Consider the following 20,150-nt stretch of genomic DNA (forward strand, 5'->3'; position numbering starts at 1 on the left):
TCCTTTGTGTCCTTTGTATATTCCTCTATAAAATCGGTCCATTTAGGGATGAGCTGTGTATGCTAAGTCACTTCAGTCATATCCAACTCTTTGCAACCCTATGGACCATAGCTGCTAGTCCATAAACAATAGGAAGACTTTTAAACAAACAAAAACAAAACTCTAACACAGGGATTTCACCAACTTTAAAAGATAAGCAAAACATTAATTTGGCAAATGGGACGGAAGAGGAGGGTGTCAGTGAGCCATTAAGGGCCATGCTTTGGCAATGATGCTGTTTCTCTAGTCATTGAAAGCATTTACTGATGAGGGTGTATGTTAAGAAAGCTCAAGATATAATAGGTCCCAAATAAAGGCATTGACATTCATATTACAGGAGGATTTTTTGGCAACTGTGCTTTGAAGAGATTTTAAAAAATCAAATTCTCTTCTATACATAAAACTATAGATCCAGAAATTCAACCTCTGTCTCATTGCATAAAGCAAAATATGCTTGTACAGAGACTAGAGTTATGTTACTGTTGTTAATACCTCAACTAGTATTATCTTTTAGTGGACTGTGAAACCAATCCAAAAGTTTTTAAAGTTTTAAATGACTTGACGTTTGTTGACTTTCATTTCTGCTAGTGCCTGAAATGATTAAGGTAAGCAATATTTATGAGATTATAAAAGATTTCTGAAATTCAGTATTTGAATTGAAATTATGTTGACAGGGTTTGCTGTAGACTAATTTAGTGTTTTCTAGGAAGCTTGAGTACTAGACAGTTCTAGACAACATTGTATAGTATCTTAAGCTTGGATACCACCACACTGAAAGTTCCTGAAATCCTTGGGAAGGTGCTTAAGCATCAGTTTTGTCAGTGGTTTTCAGTCACTGCTATTCTTTAAGTATTATTTACTGCTAAGGTCAGCGTTAGGGTTTTGAGTTACAGTTTGTCATGGGTTGTTCTTTTTTTTGGCTGCCTCAGGCCTTAGTCATGATGTGGCGTGCAGGCTTAACTGCCCTAGTTGTGGAATCTTCCCCAACCAGGGATCAAACCCACGTTCCCTGCATTGGCCAGTTGAGTCTTAACCACTGAACCACTAAGGGTTATTTGGCTAACCCTACATGTGTAGCCAAGACACATTTGCATCAAAAATATTTTGGTCTAAAATTTTCTAATAACTAGACTAAGGTCTACAAACTATTTAAAAGTATTAAAGATGACAATTTAGGTAATCCAAACAAACTTTTATTCAACACTTCATGAAGAAGGCAATGGTTCAGAGAACAACAAAATGGTATGGAAGGCAGGAAGTTTTATGGGGTAAAGAATAAAGAACCATAAAGTTAGTACAGAGACCAGAAATTGCTTGGCATTTGATGATTGGCTGACTGGATGTATGGCATGTCTGGTCAACTAGAGCATTTATTGGGAAATGAAAGTTAGTTTTAGTTTGTGTACATAGCACCCCCACCAGAAGTGGCTTCATGTTGGTCCTAGAATAGGCCTGGTACCACCTTTGGATCATTCTCTTGACCAGTTGAGAGTTTCAATTAAAAATATCAGTCCTAGTATGATTTTCAGTTACTATTTCCACTTTGAGTCTTAGTGTAATGTTCAGAAGAGATGTCAGGCTTGTATTCTTGGAACTGGTTATGTTCTGTTCTCTTTGGTCGTTTTGGTCAGACAGTTGTTAGCTGGTCAATGGCTACCCCACATGCATTTAAAGCTTTCGTGAGTACACAGCCTAGTAGGGAGGCAAAAATTATTAGCATCAAAATAATACCCATGGTTTGGAAAGTATTCCTGAACCAGGGTTTCCATGTCCAAAACTAACTAGAATCAAATAAGTCAAGAAATATGGATGTGGGGGATACTTCTCAAAGCCAGTTGGTCTATTTATGTGTTTCATATAATTGGTCTATACTTCTCCAGAAGTATTTATCAAGTGAGCTTGTTCCAAAGACAGGCATTGGAAAGCAGGGGGGAAGTTTATGATGGGCAAAAATAACTAACTACAGGATCACCAGCATCACCACAAATCTAACAGTTGGAAGTTGGATTATGTTCAATTTGAAATGGCCTGAGGTATATGAGTAATAGCATTCTTGGGAGAAAGCAATCTGTCTTGATGTGGGCTACTTCTCCTCCTCCTCAGTTTTTGAGGTCTTCCATGTTTACACAGTTACGAAATCAGGACAAAAGGTTTGACACGTTAACAGCAGTGTCGGTGGTCAAGAGTACTTGATAGGGTACTTTGTATGAATCTCATTTTTGTAAAAGGATCAGAGTAAAATAATAACTGTCTATAAATGACAAGACTTTAAAATACTAGTGGTTAGAGAGCTGACAAGAGTTCAGTTATGGAATTGACAATAAAAATGTGGTTATTTCTATGAGCTACAAATAGATATCTAACATTTTAAGATAATAACTGGAATTATGACTGATACCATTGTACTAGAATGTCAGATTATCTGAAATTTAATATAATTTCTTGATAACTTATATTAATAACATATGCCTGCACAAATAACCTAACAGAATTAAGTATCACTTCTTATCAGATAATGCTTTTGCAATAATTTCTGGAAGTATATTCTTCCTCACAGGAAATTTTTCAGCATTACACAAAAGATGTCCCAAATATCTTTCAGTTTTTCTGTAAAAGTAAGTCTATGCTCAGTAATTAATATTTCAGAATTTTCTCTTACTTGTAAATAATTCAATAAATATCCATCATTTAATCTCAGTATGACTTTAAGGTTTCAAGTGCCAAAAATATTTTGGAAACAATTTTTAAGCAGATATACCATAAAACATGATTATTGTTGAAAAACTCCTTTATAAATTTATTTATGTTTGTTAACAATTATGTTTGGAAAGATGTGTCTATTTTAATTAAACAGACACAACTTAAACTAATTTTTTTAACCAAAGATTATCCTAGATCGCATGAACTTGAAAAATATTTAGCTTAGTTTCTATATTTCTGAGAGTTTATTTGATTTATATAAACTTCTATTTGTCTTTAAGTCAGTTTAATGGAGCTCTTTACAAATTTTGACCACACCATCCAGAAGAACAAAATCACACATCTGTGACATACATGTAGACATAAGATCTGTATACTGATCTTACAGCTTGTTTTACAATTTTAGCCACGAGATGGGTATGATAATTCAAAACTCACTAGTTTATAAAAACAGTTGGATCCAAATTGTGTTTCTGGCAGATGGAATGAATTAAGGTTACTTGCTCAGATAGTTTAAACTTTTTTACTAGTATCTGTGGAGAAGACTTAAGATTTTTTTCATTTACCTAGTTTCCAAATATTGCCCACCCCCTTTTTTTGTAAAAAAATTTCCTCCCTGAAGTTTGCATTCCAAAGAGACAAACCTCAGTTCTAGCAAAGACACTTAAACATCTATCTCACAGGCATCAACAAAGAATGCAGCTTCCTCCAAGAAAGATGTTACCTGAAGCCTGCATTTTTACAATACCTACAAGCCAGAGGCTCAGCTGGTAAAGAATCCATCTGCAATGCGGGAGACCTGGGTTCAATCCTGGGTTGGAATGATCCCCTGGAGAAGGGCTTCCCACTCCAGTATTCTGGCCTGGAGAATTCCATGGACTAAGGATCGGACATGACTGAGCGACTTTCACTTTCACTTTTCACTTTCACAAACCTTGTGAGATAGGGGAGAGGTTCTGATTAGTAAAAAGGATAGGTGAACTTTTTCTGCTCTTACAAAGACTCAATTTGTGAAACAGGAAATAGGATTGGAATATAGGATTATAACCTGAAAGATACGAAGGGGACCATCTACCCAACATCAAATTTCAGACTGGACAGTGACTGTTCCTGGCTGTACTGAACAAACACCAAGAGCTACTACCCTCCCTAGATCCAGAGTCACTCCCAAAGAGAGTCAAAAGAAAGAAGTACTTGGACCGTTTCCAAAGAAGCTGGCAACAGTTGGTAAGCTGCAAATGGGATGGAACCCACATTTCTGTCCAGCCATATTTTGTGGCCTGATAGTTGAACTGCCTCCATACACAAGAACAAACAACTCCCATGTGTCAGCAGGCAGAAAGGCCAGCCAAGTTCTCAGGACACAAGAAGGCAATAGCTATTCCTGGGAGAGAAAGGATCAATAACCAATGAGTTCCCCAAACCAGACTCCCAAAAGTCTTCATTTGGAAAGGGAAGGATGTGAAATTTCTCTCTGGACCAGAAACTCCAGGGACTGGCAAGAGCAGACTTTGGTAAGAATTCTCACTTTTGGCTAGCTTCTGTGGGTTTTCCCAAGATCCCGATCTACAGATTCCAGTGAACAGAATTTACAGTAAAGAATGTAAGTTCTCACCTACTAGGATTTTACAAGGTTTTCCATTTGTTTTAGTTTCCCCTTGGCTGTTTAAGGGAATAACTGTTAAGAGTTTATCAGAAAATCCCTCAGAGTCCCATTCACCCTGGAAGGGCCGGCCTTTGAGAGTAGATAAGGGGGTATTCAAGTTCAGGAGGGAGGGGGTTTTATTACCTTAGTTATCTGGCCTTGGAGCTGTTGCAGTTTTAAAACCAACTCGGTGAATGTTTTTGGTCTTGGCTCTTCAAAGTGGAAAGGCAGTTCAGTTAGGATTAGGAGACAGTATTCAGGTAAAGAAAAATAGTTGTTGGAGCCACATTTGTCTTGTTTTCTCTGATTTTTCAATAGCCTTTAGCATTGAATCTTTCAATGAAGCTGTTTTGGAATTTTGCAGCATTTTGGAATCTTCTGCATAGCAATTAAAATATATCCCATTCTGGTTGATTTGGGAATATTTTCACAGGTGGTTCTTAAATAAACAATGTGTCTAACTGGAAAGTCCCTGATGATGGCCATTGCAATGCTAGGTTGTCTTAGGTTTTGCCTTTTCTGTAGTTGTCTGCAGTTTCCAGGACCACAATTACTATGACAGAATAAGCAGGTGTGCCGGAAGGTGGACTGCTCAGTTATTTGAAACTCAAGGATCTCAAGGAGTCTTAGGTAAGCCTTGGGTCTTTGGGAACCAAATTACTACTTAAGAGGGATGTACTCTGCTAGGTTGGGGATCTGGTGGTATTTTACAGTGTACTTTGTTGCACAGAATTTTTTTTGAGGTGGTCAGGTGGCCCAGTGTCAATCTAACCCAATCTATGACCATCTTAGCACATGAGTCTTAGATTTAGGTGGGAAGCACTCTAAAATCTTTTAAGTGTTTGATCCATGCTTACCAGTTTTACATCTTTGGATTCAAGATTCCCCTTAACAATTGATCTATTTAATCTTTAAATGAGAAGATTTCTTTATAAAAGCAGCAGTCGCCCTAATGACTTTTAATAGTATGACTTGTGCTGCTTAGATGATGATGTGCCATTAGTTCAAACAGTTGTAATTTCTTATTTTCCAAGTCTCCCCACACTTTTTGCTGTGGACTTCTCTTTATGCATTCCCTAACTGCTGCCACCCATTGTAGGTTCCCAATATAGCTGTCTTGGAACTTTTCTGAGAAGTATACACACACGCATATTTCTTTTTCCCCTTACATAAAGTTTGTTTGGATCAGAACTGTGTACAAGGGGTCGGAGCTCAAATCCCTAAGTGGCTTACCCTTGGTTATGATGAGAAAAACAACACAAAGGGTTCAGTGGGCTCTTTGCCTATGCATCTTGCCCCACAGGCCATTGGAAGTCAGCTTGGGATTCCATCCTCCCCCCCAAAGACCGTTAAAAATGATCAAAGAAGACGATTTAGGCAATCCAAACAAACTTTGACACTTGAAGCAGGCACTCTCCACTTGCAGGGGCCCAAAATACTGCAAAGGAGAGCTGAAGGCAGGAGGATAAACTTAAGGAATAAGGAGGTAAGTAGAGAGCCACACTTGGCTTGGTGTCTGGCCAACTGGCTGTACCATGTTTCTGGTCCAGCAGACCATTTACAGGGACATGAAGGTTATTTAAGTTTTGGTTTGCTGACATGGCACCTGGGCAGGAGTGGCTCCATCTTGAGCCTTCAAACTTACTTCAAAAAAACCACTATGGCCTGTTAGCCAAATTCAGCCTATGGCCTCCTTTTATACAGCCTGAGAGCTGATAATGTTAACATTTTTAAAGGCTGGCGAGGGCTGTTGACAGAGACCATATGTAGCTCAGAGTCTGAAATGTTTATCCTCTGGCCCTTTATACTCAGTTTCCTGACTTCAAGCCATTTGTGCCTGTAGTTCAAATAGGAATGATTTTCATACACATAGTTCGCTAGTGCGGGGACACTTCATCATTGTAGCAAGAAATTCTTTTTTTTCCATTGCAAAATGGAGGTGGAAGGAGTAGGGCAGTCAAGTCATTGGGTATCGATTCCTCTTTTAAGAAGTCTACCATAAATCCAAAGAGCAACAAAAGACTAAATGTAAAAACATGGGTGTTTTTCTTCCACAGCATACCTGTGTGCACAGGTATGATATGCATGCAAGTGATTGTTCTCCAAATGGCATATAATTACATCATGTAGAAAAGCTTGCTATACTGTAATGAAATTAGAATCAAAATAGAATGTCTGGGAAAAAGTTTATTCCCAGCTACTTTGGTTATTATATACACAAGACTGCAATGAATTAAAGCACATTCTTTTATGAATAAGTAATTTTCATTATAAAGTATGGAGGGCACAATTTAAGTATGCTAATTGTGAACTTAATGACTTCTATTTGTTTTGAAAGGCTTAATGATACCACCTCAAACTCATGTCTTCAGTTCAGTCGCTCAGTCGTGTCCGACTCTTTGCGACCCCATGAATTGCAGCACGCCAGGCCTCCCTGTCCATCACCAACTCCCGGAGTTCACTCAGACTCACGTCCATCGAGTCCGTGATGCCATCCAGCCATCTCATCCTCTGTTGTCCCCTTCTCCTCCTGCCCCCAATCCCTCCCAGCATCAGGATCTTTTCCAATGAGTCAACTCTTTGCATGAGGTGGCCAAAGTACTGGAGTATTCAGCTTTAGCATCATTCCTTCCAAAGAAATCCCAGGGCTGATCTCCTTGCAGTCCAAAGGACTCTCAAGAGTCTTCTCCAACACCACAGTTCAAAAGCTTCAATTCTTCGGCACTCAGCCTTCTTCACAGTCCAACTCTCACATCCATACATGACTACTGGGAAAACCATAGCCTTGACTAGACGGACCTTTGTTGGCAAAGTAATGTCTCTGCTTTTGAATATGCTATCTACGTTGGTCATAACTTTTCTTCCAAGGAGTGTCTTTTAATTTCATGGCTGCAGTCACCATCTGCAGTGATTTTGGAGCCCAGAAAAATAAAGTCTGACACTGTTAGCTACAAAATTTTAATACAGCTTTTGCTGTATACCTCAGGGAGAATATCAAGTATAGGTTTTGTCTGATACTTATTCATATAAACATGAACAGACTTGATGCCAAGCAATGAAAGCCAGCTTCTCCCTCCCCTAGATATCCCTCACCAACCTTAATGTATATTTTATGAAACTTCTGTATTGATGTCTTCCCTAAGAGACTATATATACAGCTAACTTATTTCATCCTCTTGTTTTTCAAAAATACATGATCAATTTCTTAACTACCAAGTAGTATACCAAAATTAAACCAGGTGTTTTTAAATGTGCCACAATTCTTTGTGAAGATGAAAATACATTTTTCTTCTTTGGTAGACACAGATTTGCAGATCTTCATTTAATTTGCTGGAGAAAGAATAGATAATACATTTAATTTTTTTTTAAGTCTTCACATTCAGCTATCTGGCACTAAAAGCTTTAATAAGGAATTAAGGGTCTGACAGGTACACTATTGCATTGTGTACCTGACAGTGCAATAGTACTTTTATAATTCAACTACAGATATCATTTAGGGAAAAAAATCACATTATACTTACCTTTTTTTTAATTGTTTACTAGGTTCATCAAAATAAGTTTTTAAAGTAATTCTAAAGTGGAATTACTACTATTAACTATTGGCCAGGTCGGTTCATTCAAATTATTTGGGATGCTGTTGAAAGGTAAAATTTGAGGCATGTTTTAAACATTTTTAGAAGTTTTACTGTATTGGTTACTAGACAGTTTCATATGTTAAGTGCCCACAACACTGAGATATAGACATACACCTTCTGAGATTGGCCTGAAGACATACAGCCATTGAGTGGCAGAGCCATCAAAGGCTACATTCCCACACAAATATATTTATTGGATCTGCATATGAAAGTTGTAGGAACTGATATTAAGTCTTATAAACAGACATGTAAAATAATATTTCAATCAACAGAAAAGGGAATGGTTTTTGTCACTGGCTTGTATGACTTGAGTTGGAAATCCATAAAGCACGTGAGATGATGAGCCAGATTTCATTTTATATATAATATTACTACTTTAAAAAACCACCACCATAGAAAATTAGCATAAGATTTAGCACCACTTAATTTTGCAATCTAGTTTAAATTCCAGTCCCTCTGTTTTTAGCATGTTCCTTTATACAAGTTTTGGATTTCCCTTGTGGCTTAGACAGTAAAGCGTCTGTCTATGATGCAGGAGACCCGGGTTCGATCCCTGGGTTGGGAAGATCCCTTGGAGAAAAAAATGGCAATCCACTCCCGTACTATTGCCTGGAAAATCCCATGGACAGAGGAGCCTGGTAGGCTACAGTCCATGAGGTCACAAAGAGTCGGACATGACTGAGCAACTTCACTTTACAAGTTACTTAACTTTCCCTTGCCTTACTTTCCTCAACTGTGTGAAGAGTGTGATAATCCTGTTATTTAAGATTAAAAGGAATCATCTGAATCACCTAATACAATCCCTAGTTTTAAGGATTCAGTGATTAGGTCACCTTTCCAAGTAAGGAACCTAAACAAAGCCCTAAATTTCTAATTACTTAGCAAGTTATCTAATCTGTGATTAAAATGCATATTACCTTAAAGATTAAAAGTTAAAGGGAAAACAGAATAACACATCTTGAATCTAGAACAAGAAAAAATTGACACTAGCGTGTGTGCTTTCCCTCTTTTTACTCAATAGTGTTTTCCAACTACTCAGACAACAAAACACATCTGTACCAGGACAAATAATTAACGTGCACATGATTCACTATAAATAGCATATGGGAGAGAGGGCAGGCTGCATTCAGCCAAACAAGCACGATGATTTCACAGTCCCATTTAGATGGGGCAGCTCAGATCAGCCAAACTACAGTTAACTTTCAAACAGCATGGGGTTGAATTGTGCAGGTCCACTTTTACGTGGATTTTTTTCCAACTGTAAATATTCTAGTACTGTATAATCTGCAGTTCATGGTTCGTTGAATCTGCAGATGTGAGGAACTGTGGACACTGAAGACTAAGTTTTTAATACTGCAGGTTTTGACAGCCTGGAAGGTTGGTGTCCTAACCCCTGTTCAATGGTCAACTGTATACACTAACTTCAGCTGTTCTCCCGCCTTTCCCATGTGTGCGTGTAACACACATGCCCTTGCCTGCCAGCAATAAGCTTTGTATTTAAGGGAGGGAAACAGAGCCAACTGTAAGGGCAGAGGGCTAGGAGAAGCTGTCTCTCATACAACTTTGCCCCCAGGAGCACACTTTATACTTCTGGGATATCTTTTTATGTACTTTGTGTCTGACTGTCAGTATTGGATGGCAGCTGGTGCTGTGTGGAAGTTTTTGCCTCCACTCTTACCACGGGCAGTTGATAAAACTGGGGGGAAGATAGCGGGACCGACAGTAAAGACTCTGATCCTACAGGCAATGCAAACAGCTGTTTCTGACCCTATGGCCACATTTAGCTCTGCAGCACTGCTTCTATACAGAAGAAAAGTGGAAAGGGTAGAATGCTGAAGTATCAGTAATACTCATTTAGTCCCAGTTCAAGCTTTACAGGAAGCAAAGGTTTGAAGTGAATAATCAGTATGCTGCTCAAAGTTACATGGAAGAACACTGGATACCCAATTTTTCTGCTGGAACCTGCTAAACAAATGTACCCTTGTGTGAGCACAGGCTTGGGCATTATCACCTCTATTTAAAAGAATTTTCATACTCCAAGCTCATTTCCTTTGGTCAAAAGGAGAATACTTAGATTCCCACATCACTTACCTGTAGGGCCCGACCTTTGGTCTCAATGGGGAGAGTAAATGCAGAAATGGCACATACCACACAGACAGATGAGAAGAGACACAGGGCCCCCAGGAACGAGGTACTCATAAGAACCTGGAAAGCACAAGGAATAACTCAATATACTGCACCCCAGTCACTTTTCAACTGATCTTCATGCCAAAGGGAAAATAAGGATTCATCCCACCAAATACATAAATGAAAGGCTTTGCAGCCATTCTGTAAATTGTGCAATTCTGACATCTTAGATCTAGTATTTATTTGGGCCAAGCTTTTGTAGGCATTTTGTGTGACTCTTCCAGAAGCTGGGAGTGATGTTAACATGCACCGGCCAGGTCAGACTTCTCCCTGCACCCACCCCTTGGCTATCACTGGAGCAAACCAATACCTGGGGAAGATGAGAGCCGCCTGTTTTCCTACCCCTTCTCATACCAATTCAGCTCGCTTAACCAGTAACCCTCTCCTTTCCTGTAATAACCCCCTCTGCTAAAAGTCAACTTGCCCTCTTCAGTTCTGACAGGATGAACCAGGAGGAAGTCTTTTGGGAATAGATGTAGTGTCTAGGTCCTGCCTTTACTGCCACTTCTATTTTAACACCAAAATTCCTACCACCTCCTGAATAATTCTAAACTAGCTCTACTTCATATCCTTTGCACCAGATTCAAAGTCCAAGATGGTGTGAGACCCTGCTGGGTTCAGTTGAGGTCACAGAACTGTGCTCCACAGCTAGGATCAGAGAGAGCAATTCCCTAGAGGGTTTTGGGCTCTCCTTGCTAGTGGGACTCCAGCAATCCAGCCAGTGTTACTGGATATTCTTTCAATAAAGTCTTCTATGCCTAAGTTAACCCAAGTCAATTTTTGTTAACAAGCAAGAACTCTGATACCTAATTATAAAAATGGCCAAAGAGGAATGCTGATGGCTAACAGGCACATGAGAAGATGCTCAACATCACTAATTATCAGGGAAATGCAAATCAAATTACAGTGAGATATCTCCTCACACCTATCAGAATGGCTAGCCTCAAAAAGCACACAAATAACAGATGTTGGCACAAATGTGGAGAAAGGGGAACTCTCGTACACTGTCGGTGAGAATATAAGTTGGTGCCACCACTGTGGAAAACAGTATCGAGATTTCTCAGATAGCTAAAACTAGGACTACAATATGATGCAGCAATGTATTGTTGATATATATCCAAAACAAAAAACACCACCAAACAAGTGAAAAATACTAAAGATCATCTGGGAACTTCGTAGAAATGAGTCTTTTCAGGCTTCACTCCAGATTCACTGTATTAAAAACAAAGATCTCTCAATGTATGGCAAAATCAATACAACATTGTAAAGTAAAATAAAGTAAAAATAAAAAAATAAAAACAAAGATCTGTAAATCCCTACTTCTAATAATCAGCACACACCAGGTACAAAGAGGGATATTACACAGTGATAAAAGATTCAGTCCAACAAGACAGCACTCCTAAAGGCTGATATACTGAAGAGCTTCAGATTACATTCTTTCAGTAAAAACTGAAAAAGCCACTGGTGATTTTTCAGTAACAAACCACTCTCCACAGTTGACAGAACTGCTAGACCGAAGATCAGCAAGGATAAAAAACTTTACAATACCATCAACCAACAGGCGTTCACTGACACTTATGGAACACCCCACCTAACACACAGCAGAATACATATTCTTTTCTAACCATGAAATATTCACCAAGAAAGACCTCATTCTGGGCCATAAAATTAACCTCAAAGGAATTAGAAGAACTGCAACCATAGAATGTGTTCTCTGACTAAAATGCTATCAAAGCTAGAAATAACAAAGATAACAGCAAAATTTCCAAACTCTTAAACAATCCATGCGTCGAAACATTAAGAAAAATAAAAAGTAACATCGAGGGGAATGAAAATCCAGCATATTAAGTTTGTTGGACACAGCTAATAGGAATACAAATAAAGTATTTAGAAATAAACTTAAGAAATGTGTAAGATATAAAGACTAAAACTCTACTAAGGGACATGAAAACTAAATTTGTTCTTAAATAGAAAAACACTGTTGTTTTAAAAAGTAGTTCTCGAGGTAATCTGTAGTAACTCTAATAGATCTCAAGTAAAATCCCAATACGATTTTTGAGTCAATTTGGAGGGGGAAAAAATTTTATTCTAATCATTAACATGTTTAAAAAGCTCAAGAAACTTCTGAAAACATGTGTGGGTAAGGGAATCTTGAGGTGATTAACCCAAGAGCCACTAAACAAACTTCCAATCATTAGCAATATGATATTGATGCCAAAATAGATCAGTAAAGCAGTGAGTCACAAAATAGATCCAAGTATCTATGGAAATTGAATTGCCACAGTAGAAGCACGTGAATCAATTGAACTAGACAAATGCTTATGGGCCAGGAAAGCGGCTAAGCATTGTGTTGCTTTTTAAAGCTGGATCTTTAGCTCAGAGCTTAAGCATTAGTAAACTGTAAATAAAGAAATTAATGTTTTAGATGAAACACTGAAAGGCTTTGCTGTTATAGAAATGTTTTTAGAAATATGGTTTAGTGGGTGCTGAAGGCCATTCAACATGACCCAAAACACTAACTCTCTAGGTGAAAATAAGTTGACAAAAAAAAGTTTTAATTTTACATGTCAAAAATTTGACTAGTAACATCTTAAGGCAAACTATGAACAAAGAAAAAATATATCTAGTATAATAGTTCATGGCCTGCAGAAATTCTGCAAATCACATAAATAAGAAAATTACCCCCCCAAAAAAATACAAATGGATAATAAACAGAGGAGAGATGCTCAGCCTTACTAATAAAGTACACATTAAGACATAATTTATTGTCCACCAGTATCAAAAAAGGTTAAAAAGGGGATTTGACGGTGGTCAATGACAACCTAGAGGGGTGGAATGGGGCAGGAGATGGGGAGTTCAGGAGAGAAGGGAATATGTATACCTGTGGCTGATTTCACATTAATGTATGGCAGAGGCCAACACAATATTGTAAAGAAATTATCCTCCAATTAAAAAAATAGAAGCAAAAAAACACTCAACATGAAAAAAAGGGGGGAGGGGTTAGTGATGATGGAAAGAAACAGATGCTTTAAGAGTGTGTTACTTATCAAGAGCATATAAATTTTTTAAATGAAAATAATTTGACAAGATTCATTGCAATTAAAATATACACACCCTTTGACCTAAAAATTATTCAATACACTTTTTCTACACAAGAACACTCTTCCTTAGACATCTGTGGTCACTCCCACATGACTCTGCCCTATTATAAATGCCCTTCCTAACCACCCTACACCTTATCACAGAAAATGAACCAATCTGATCACATGGCCCACATCTTGTATAACCCAATGAATCTATGACGCATGCCATGTAGGGCCAACCAAGATAGATGGGTCATGGTGGAGACTTCTGACAAAACATGGTCCACTGGAGAACAGAATGGCAAACCACTTCAGTATTCTTGCCTTGAGAACCCCCATGAACAGTATGAAAAGGAAGAAAGATAGGACACTGAAAGATGAACTCCCCAGGTCGGTAGGTGCCCAATATGCTACTGGAGATCAGTGGAGAAATAACTCCAGAAAGAATGAAAAGACCAAAGCAAAAACACCACCCAGTTGTGGATGTGACTGATGTTGGAAGTAAAGGCCAATGCTGTAAAGAGCAATATTGCATAGGAACCTAGAATGTTAGGTCCATGAATCAAGGCAAATTGGAAGCGGTCAAACAGGAGATGGCAAGAGTGAACATCGACATTCTAGGAATCAGCGAACTAAAATGAACTGGAATGGGTGAATTTAACTCAGATGACCATTATATCTACTAGTGTGGGCAAGAATCCCTTAGAAGAAATGGAGTAGCCATCATAGTCAACAGAAGAGTCCAAAATGCAGTACTTGGATGAAGTCTCAAAAATGACAATGATCTCTGTTTCCAAGGCAAACCATTCAATATCACAGTAATCCAAGTCTATGCTGTGACCAGTAATGCTGAAGAAGCTGACGTTGAACAGTTCTATGAAGACCTACAAGACCTGGAACTAACACCCAAAAAAGATGTCCTTTTCATTATAGGAGACTGGAATGCAAAAGCAGGAAGTCAAGAAATACCTGGAGTAACAGGCAAATTTGGCCTTGGAGTACAGAATGAAGTACAGAATGAAGCAGGGCAAAGGCTAACATGGTGTTTCCAAGAGAATGCACTGGTCATAACAAACACCCTCTTCCAACAACACAAGAGAAGACTCTACACATGGACATCAACACGTGGTCAATACCAAAATCAGACTGATTATATTCTTTGCAGCCAAAGATGGACAAGCTCTATACAGTCAGCAAAAACAAGATGGGGAGCTGACTGTGGCTCAGATCATGAACTCCTTATTGCTAAATTCAGACTTAAATTGAAGAAAGTAGGGAAAACCACTAGACCACTCAGGTATGACCTAAATCAAATCCCTTATGACTGTACAGTGGAAGTGACAAATAGATTCAAGAGATTAGATCTGATAGAGTGCCTGAAGAACTATGGACAAAGTTTCGTGACAGTTGTATTGGAGGCAGTGATCAAGACCATCCCCAAGAAAAAGAAATGCAAAAAGGCAAAATGGTTGTCTGAGGAGGCCTTACAAATAGCTGTGAAAAGAAGAAAAGCCAAAGGCAAAGGAGAAAATAAAATATATACCTATTGGAATTCAGAGTTCCAAAGAATAGCAAGGAAAGATAAGAAAGCCTTTCACAGTGATCAATGCAAAGAAATTGAGGAAAACAATAGAATGGGAAAGACTAGAGATCTCTTCAAGAAAATTAGAGATACCAAGGGAACTTTTCATGCAAAAATGGGCACAATAAAGGACAGAAATGGTATGGACCTAACAGAAGCAGAAGATATTAAGAAGAGGTGGCAAGAATACACAGAAGAACTGTACAAAAAAGATCTTCACGACTCAGATAATCACAATGGTGTGGTCACTCACCTAGAGCCAGACATCCTGGAATGTGAAGTCAAGTGGGCCTTAGAAAGCATCACTACAAACAAAGCTAGTGAAGGTCATGGAATTCTAGTTATTTCAAACCCTGAAAGATGATGCTGTGAAAGTGCTGTACTCAATATGCCAGCAAATTTGGAAAACCCAGCAGTGGCCATGGGGCTGGAAAAGGTCAGTATTCATTCCAATCCCAAAGAAAGGCAATGGCAAAGAATGCTCAACCTACTGCACAACTGCACTCATCTCGTACACTAGTAAAGTAATGCTCAAAATTCTCCAAGCCAGGCTTCAACAGTACGTGAACTCTGAACTTCCAGATGTTCAACCTGGTTTTAGAAAAGGCAGAGGAAACAGAGATCAAATTGCCAACATCCATTGGATCATCAAAAAAGCAAGAACGTATACACAATGGAGTATTACTCAGCCATTAAAAAGAATACATTTGAATCAGTTCTAATGAGGTGGATGAAACTGGAGCCTATTATACAGAGTGAAGTAAGCCAGAAAGAAAAACACCAATACAGTGTACTAACGCATATATATGGAATCTAGAAAGATGGTAATGATAACCCTGTATGAGAGACAGCAAAAGAGACACAGATGTATAGAACAGTCTTTTGGACTCTGTGAGAGAGGGAGAGGGTGGGATGATTTGGGAGGATGGCATTGAAACATGTATAATGTCATATAAGAAAAGAATTGCCAGTCTAGGTTTGATACAGGATGCTTGGGGCTGGTGCAGTGGGATGACCCAGAGGGATGGTATGGGGAGGGAGGTGGGAGGGGGTTCAGGATGGGGAACACATGTACACCCATGGCGGATTCATGTTGATGTATGGCAAAACCAATACAATATTGTAATTAGCCTCCAATTTAAATAAATAAATTTAAAAAATAAAAATAGATTTTTTTAAAAAAACATGTATTAAGCAATAGTCCTAAGGTGAACCTACTTGGAAAACCAAAATTCAGATATTAAGGAAATAATTTTGTTGTACCAATTCTGAATCATTCTAAAGCATGACAAATAGTTTTCTCTGTTGATTTATTTTTACATCATTTTATTGTCTCCAGCAGTGTCATCATTTAAAAACCAAATTAAACATAACTATGGGACAGCCAAAAGAAAAAGCAAGAACATCCCAGAAAAACATCTGCTTTGTTGAGTATGCCAAAGCCTTTGACTGTGTGGATCACAACAAACTGGAAAATTCTGAAAGAGGTCAAGAAGCAACAGTTAGAACTGGACATGGAACAACAGACTGGTTCCAAATAGGAAAGAGAGTACGTCAAGGCTATATATTGTCACCCTGCTTATTTAAGTTATATGCAGAGTACATCATGAGAAACGCTGGGCTGGAGGAAGCACAAGCTGGAATCAAGATTGCTGGGAGAAATATCAATAACCTCAGACATACAGATGACAACACCCTTATGGCAGAAAGCAAAGAACTAAAGAGTCTCTTGATGAAAGTGAGAGAGGAGAGTGGAAAAGCTGGCTTATAGCTCAACATTCAGAAAACTAAGATCATGGCATCTGGTCCCATCACTTCATCGCAAATAGGAGGAGAAGGAGACGACAGAGGATAAGATGGTTGGATGGTATCACCGACTCAATGAGCATGAATTGAACAAACTCAGGAGTTTGTGATGGACAGGGAGGCCTGGCGTGCTGTAGTCCGTGGGGTGGCAAAGAGTCAGACATACTGAGTGACTGAACTGATCTGAACTGAACAACACTACACACCAGACCACCCCCACCACCAACTCTTTCCTCTGTTTTGTGTGTTTATATACATATTTTATATATTAGCAAACTGTCTCTTGCCTCTAGAATATCACTTCAAAGAATCTGAGGCACGGTTTTTACGATATTTGGAACATGAAAGAGCTCAATGACTAACACGGTTACACAGGAACAAAGGTTTGCATGATGTTCAGGGGCCCCGTTGTTTGTAAAAGCAGAAAGAAAGAACATTAGAGACAATTTCATCACCAAGGTAATGGCCATCTAATTATGCACATCTCTGCAATGGAAGTCTACACATCTACATAAAAGAATGAAGTTGGTCTACACATACTAACATAATTATTAATGAGGAAAGACAGTTGCAATATGGAGATCTGTATATGGATGTGTGTGGATAGACTGATGGATGGACAGCTGTGTATAATGTTTGAACATGAACCTGTCTACATGTGTACTCACAGATGAGAATATATAGTGTAAAGAAGAGTCTGACTCCACTTCATGACAGCTGACAGCCATTAAGCCTCATCCTTCTCACTTCCCTTGTACTCTAGCTTCTGAACAAACCGAAAAGAAAGACTGGGTGTTTCATCTTTGGTGCTAACAGGAGATTCAAGGCACACAAGCCCCTGACCTCACATGGGAACCCTCAAATCTGGCTGCAAAAAAAACTCCAACCAGTTGCCTTGCCTGCTCCCTCAGAGACCTCAACTATGTAACTAAGCAATAAACCTTTCATACCCTCTTGGTATATGTATGTGTCATCAGCCTTGTTATGAGGGGCAGAGTTGGAGGGTGGGAGTAGAGTTCCATCTGTGTCTGCAGGTGACCATAACATGTAGATATGTAGAAAGATGTAGATATTTATGACATATTTCTATCTACATATATACAAGTATCTATGTATAATACATATGTAATAAGTTTATAGATGCACACATACAAACTGATATAATAACAGATAAGAGATATAATATATCCATTAAAAAGGCATCTGGAAGAATACACCCCAAACTGTTAAGAGATACAGCAGTTATCTCTACTGATAGAATTACAGGGAATTTTTCTTTTCTCATTTACACATTTCTGTATTTGAAATTTTACAAGCAGCGAAGAGTACAGATGGGGGTCTCACCGCTAGAGTCCTGTAGTCCACGGTTGAGGATTTTGGTATTTATCACTGAGGAATGGCAAGGGCAAAATGACAAAGGGTTTAAAGCATAAGAACAACATAAGATCTGCACAGATGCAGGGAGGAAAATGAAGGAGGTGGCTCAGATGGTAAAGTGTCTGCCTGCAATGTGGGAGACCTGGGTTCGATTCCTGGTCGGGAAGATCCCCTGGAGAAGGAAATGGCAATCCACTCCAGCACTCTTGCCTGGAAAATCCCATGGATGGGGGAGCCTGATAGGCTACAGTCCATGGGGTCGCAAAGAGTCAGACACGACTGAGTGACTTCACTTTCCCTTTTAAGAGCATGGAGAGACCAGGCAGGCTGCTATATTAGACATCCAGTGAAAGGTGATAGTAGTCCAAACCAGAGTGGTACTGGTGAAAAAGGAGAAATGATTAAGAATTTTGCATCTGTTAGGATGTAAAACCCAGTGGCTTGGGGACTGGCTATGACAATGGGAGAGAATGGAATGGAGGACAGTTTTCAGGGTGGATACAGATGCCAGGCACCAATGGAAACTGTGAAGAGGAGTGGATCTGGGGAGAGATGTTACGCTTTTAATGCTGGCCATGGTGAATTTAAGATGAGCTTGAGATATTCAAGCAGAAATGTTGAGGGGCAAATGGATGTGTGACTGTGCATCTCAGAGGAAAGCCCTGATCCTGAGATATAAAGTTGGGAGCCATGTGCACATAGTTGGTAATTAAAACCACAAAACTGGGTGAAATCACCTAAGTAGAGAGTAAAAATATGAAAAGACGAGGGTCTAATGTTGAGCAATAAGAATTCTCAATAATAAATTGCAGAGGCGGGGGTACCATGGATTCAGAAAGAGCAGTAGAGATGCAGGACAAAGACTGCAGGTGATGGGTGCCACGGGAAGGGGAGGGCATGAGGGCATGGCCATCAGAATCTATGAGAGTGAGCCATCCCGTGAGATGGAAGGTTAAAATGACAATTGTATTTGCAGATGTGGAACCAGATAGACCATAGCAAGAAGCATTTTGGTGGAGTCAGGATGGTTGCAGCCAGGTTGGGACAGGAGGAGTGAGCAGGGGGAAAGAAATGAATACAGTGAAGAGAAAGAAGTAGTGTGGCTGGAGAGAAGAGGAAATGGAGTTTTACAGTCTGCAAGCTATGGAATCTTAACATGCTGACCAAAGATTCAATGTGGAGGGATAGATTGGAATCACATGACACGTATAATGATAAACCTGAAAAACTCATGAGAATCAAATGAAAACCCATTGGAATGAGTTCAGTAAGCTGTTTGAAAATCCATAGACAAAAAACTTAATTGCCTCTCTAACTACAATTAACTAAATAAAATGTTAGACTAGAAGTTATAATGAAAAAAATCATTTATTTGCAATAATAATGAAAAGCCTTAAAATGCCTAAGAATAAACATAACAAGATGTACAGGATCTATTTGAAGAAAACAATAAAATCCCTGCAAGGAACATGGAATAAATGGAGAGAAAAACCCTGTTTTTACATGGGAAGGCAACATTAAGAGAAAAAAGTCAAATTTTCCCAAATTAACTGATACATTTAATGAATTAACAATTAGAATCTTAATAGGATTTGGGCAGACAAGGGAGGCACATTGCAAATAAATGATTCTAAAGGTTATCTGAGAAAGAATAGCAGTGAGGTGGGGTGTACACAGCCAGATTTGAAAATATACTATAAACCCCATCTGACTAATGAAAAGAATATGACAATGATGAAACCAGACAGATCAATGGACTAAAATAGCAAAGCTAGAAATAGACCAAGTAATTGTGGGAATATAAGTAGACAGTTCTAATCCACGAATAAAAAATAGGGTATTCAATAAATAGTGTCGGGACAACTGGGCTGCCATTCAGGAAATCAAAGTTGTTTCCTACATTTGACCTCACACTTTGATACTATAATGGCCTGAAAGAGGGCACATCAGATCAGGGATTTCTGGGTTAGAATCTGGGATGCATATCACTTTGTGAAAATGAAGCTGTAGACTTAATGATTTGAAACTTTTACATTTTATGTTGTGGGGGCTTCAAAGGTGGCTCAGTGGTAAAGAATCTGCCTGCCAATGCAGAA

General features: G+C 38.8%; 1 protein-coding gene and 1 long non-coding RNA gene across 4 annotated transcripts in view; one reads left to right on the forward strand and one right to left on the reverse strand.

Annotated features, from left to right (window-relative positions):
- Positions 1-1,623: 1,623 nt before the first annotated feature.
- LOC138439542 (uncharacterized) lies at positions 1,624-17,637 on the forward strand. Of its 3 annotated transcripts, XR_011256762.1 has the most exons (4): positions 2,524-4,253; positions 4,910-5,014; positions 5,688-5,870; positions 6,723-11,509. It is a non-coding gene; the product is annotated as an uncharacterized lncRNA (long non-coding RNA). The 3 variants fall into 3 exon arrangements; XR_011256761.1 differs by lacking the exon at positions 5,688-5,870 and having other exon boundaries at positions 1,624-4,253; positions 6,723-8,819; XR_011256763.1 differs by lacking the exons at positions 5,688-5,870; positions 6,723-11,509 and adding an exon at positions 16,211-17,637 and having other exon boundaries at positions 3,677-4,253.
- SVOPL (SVOP like) overlaps positions 6,614-20,150 on the reverse strand; it is a 103,947-nt gene continuing 90,410 nt past the window's right edge. The window contains exons 15-16 of the mRNA XM_069588488.1: positions 10,111-10,224; positions 6,614-7,714 (exon numbers count right to left, since the gene is read on the reverse strand). Of these exons, the coding sequence (XP_069444589.1) occupies positions 7,703-7,714; positions 10,111-10,224 (126 nt within the window). The 3' untranslated portion in view covers positions 6,614-7,702. The remainder of the gene's footprint in view (positions 7,715-10,110; positions 10,225-20,150) is intronic.

Source organism: Ovis canadensis, chromosome 4, assembly GCF_042477335.2.
Source record: "Ovis canadensis isolate MfBH-ARS-UI-01 breed Bighorn chromosome 4, ARS-UI_OviCan_v2, whole genome shotgun sequence".
Classification (NCBI taxonomy): domain Eukaryota; kingdom Metazoa; phylum Chordata; class Mammalia; order Artiodactyla; family Bovidae; genus Ovis; species Ovis canadensis.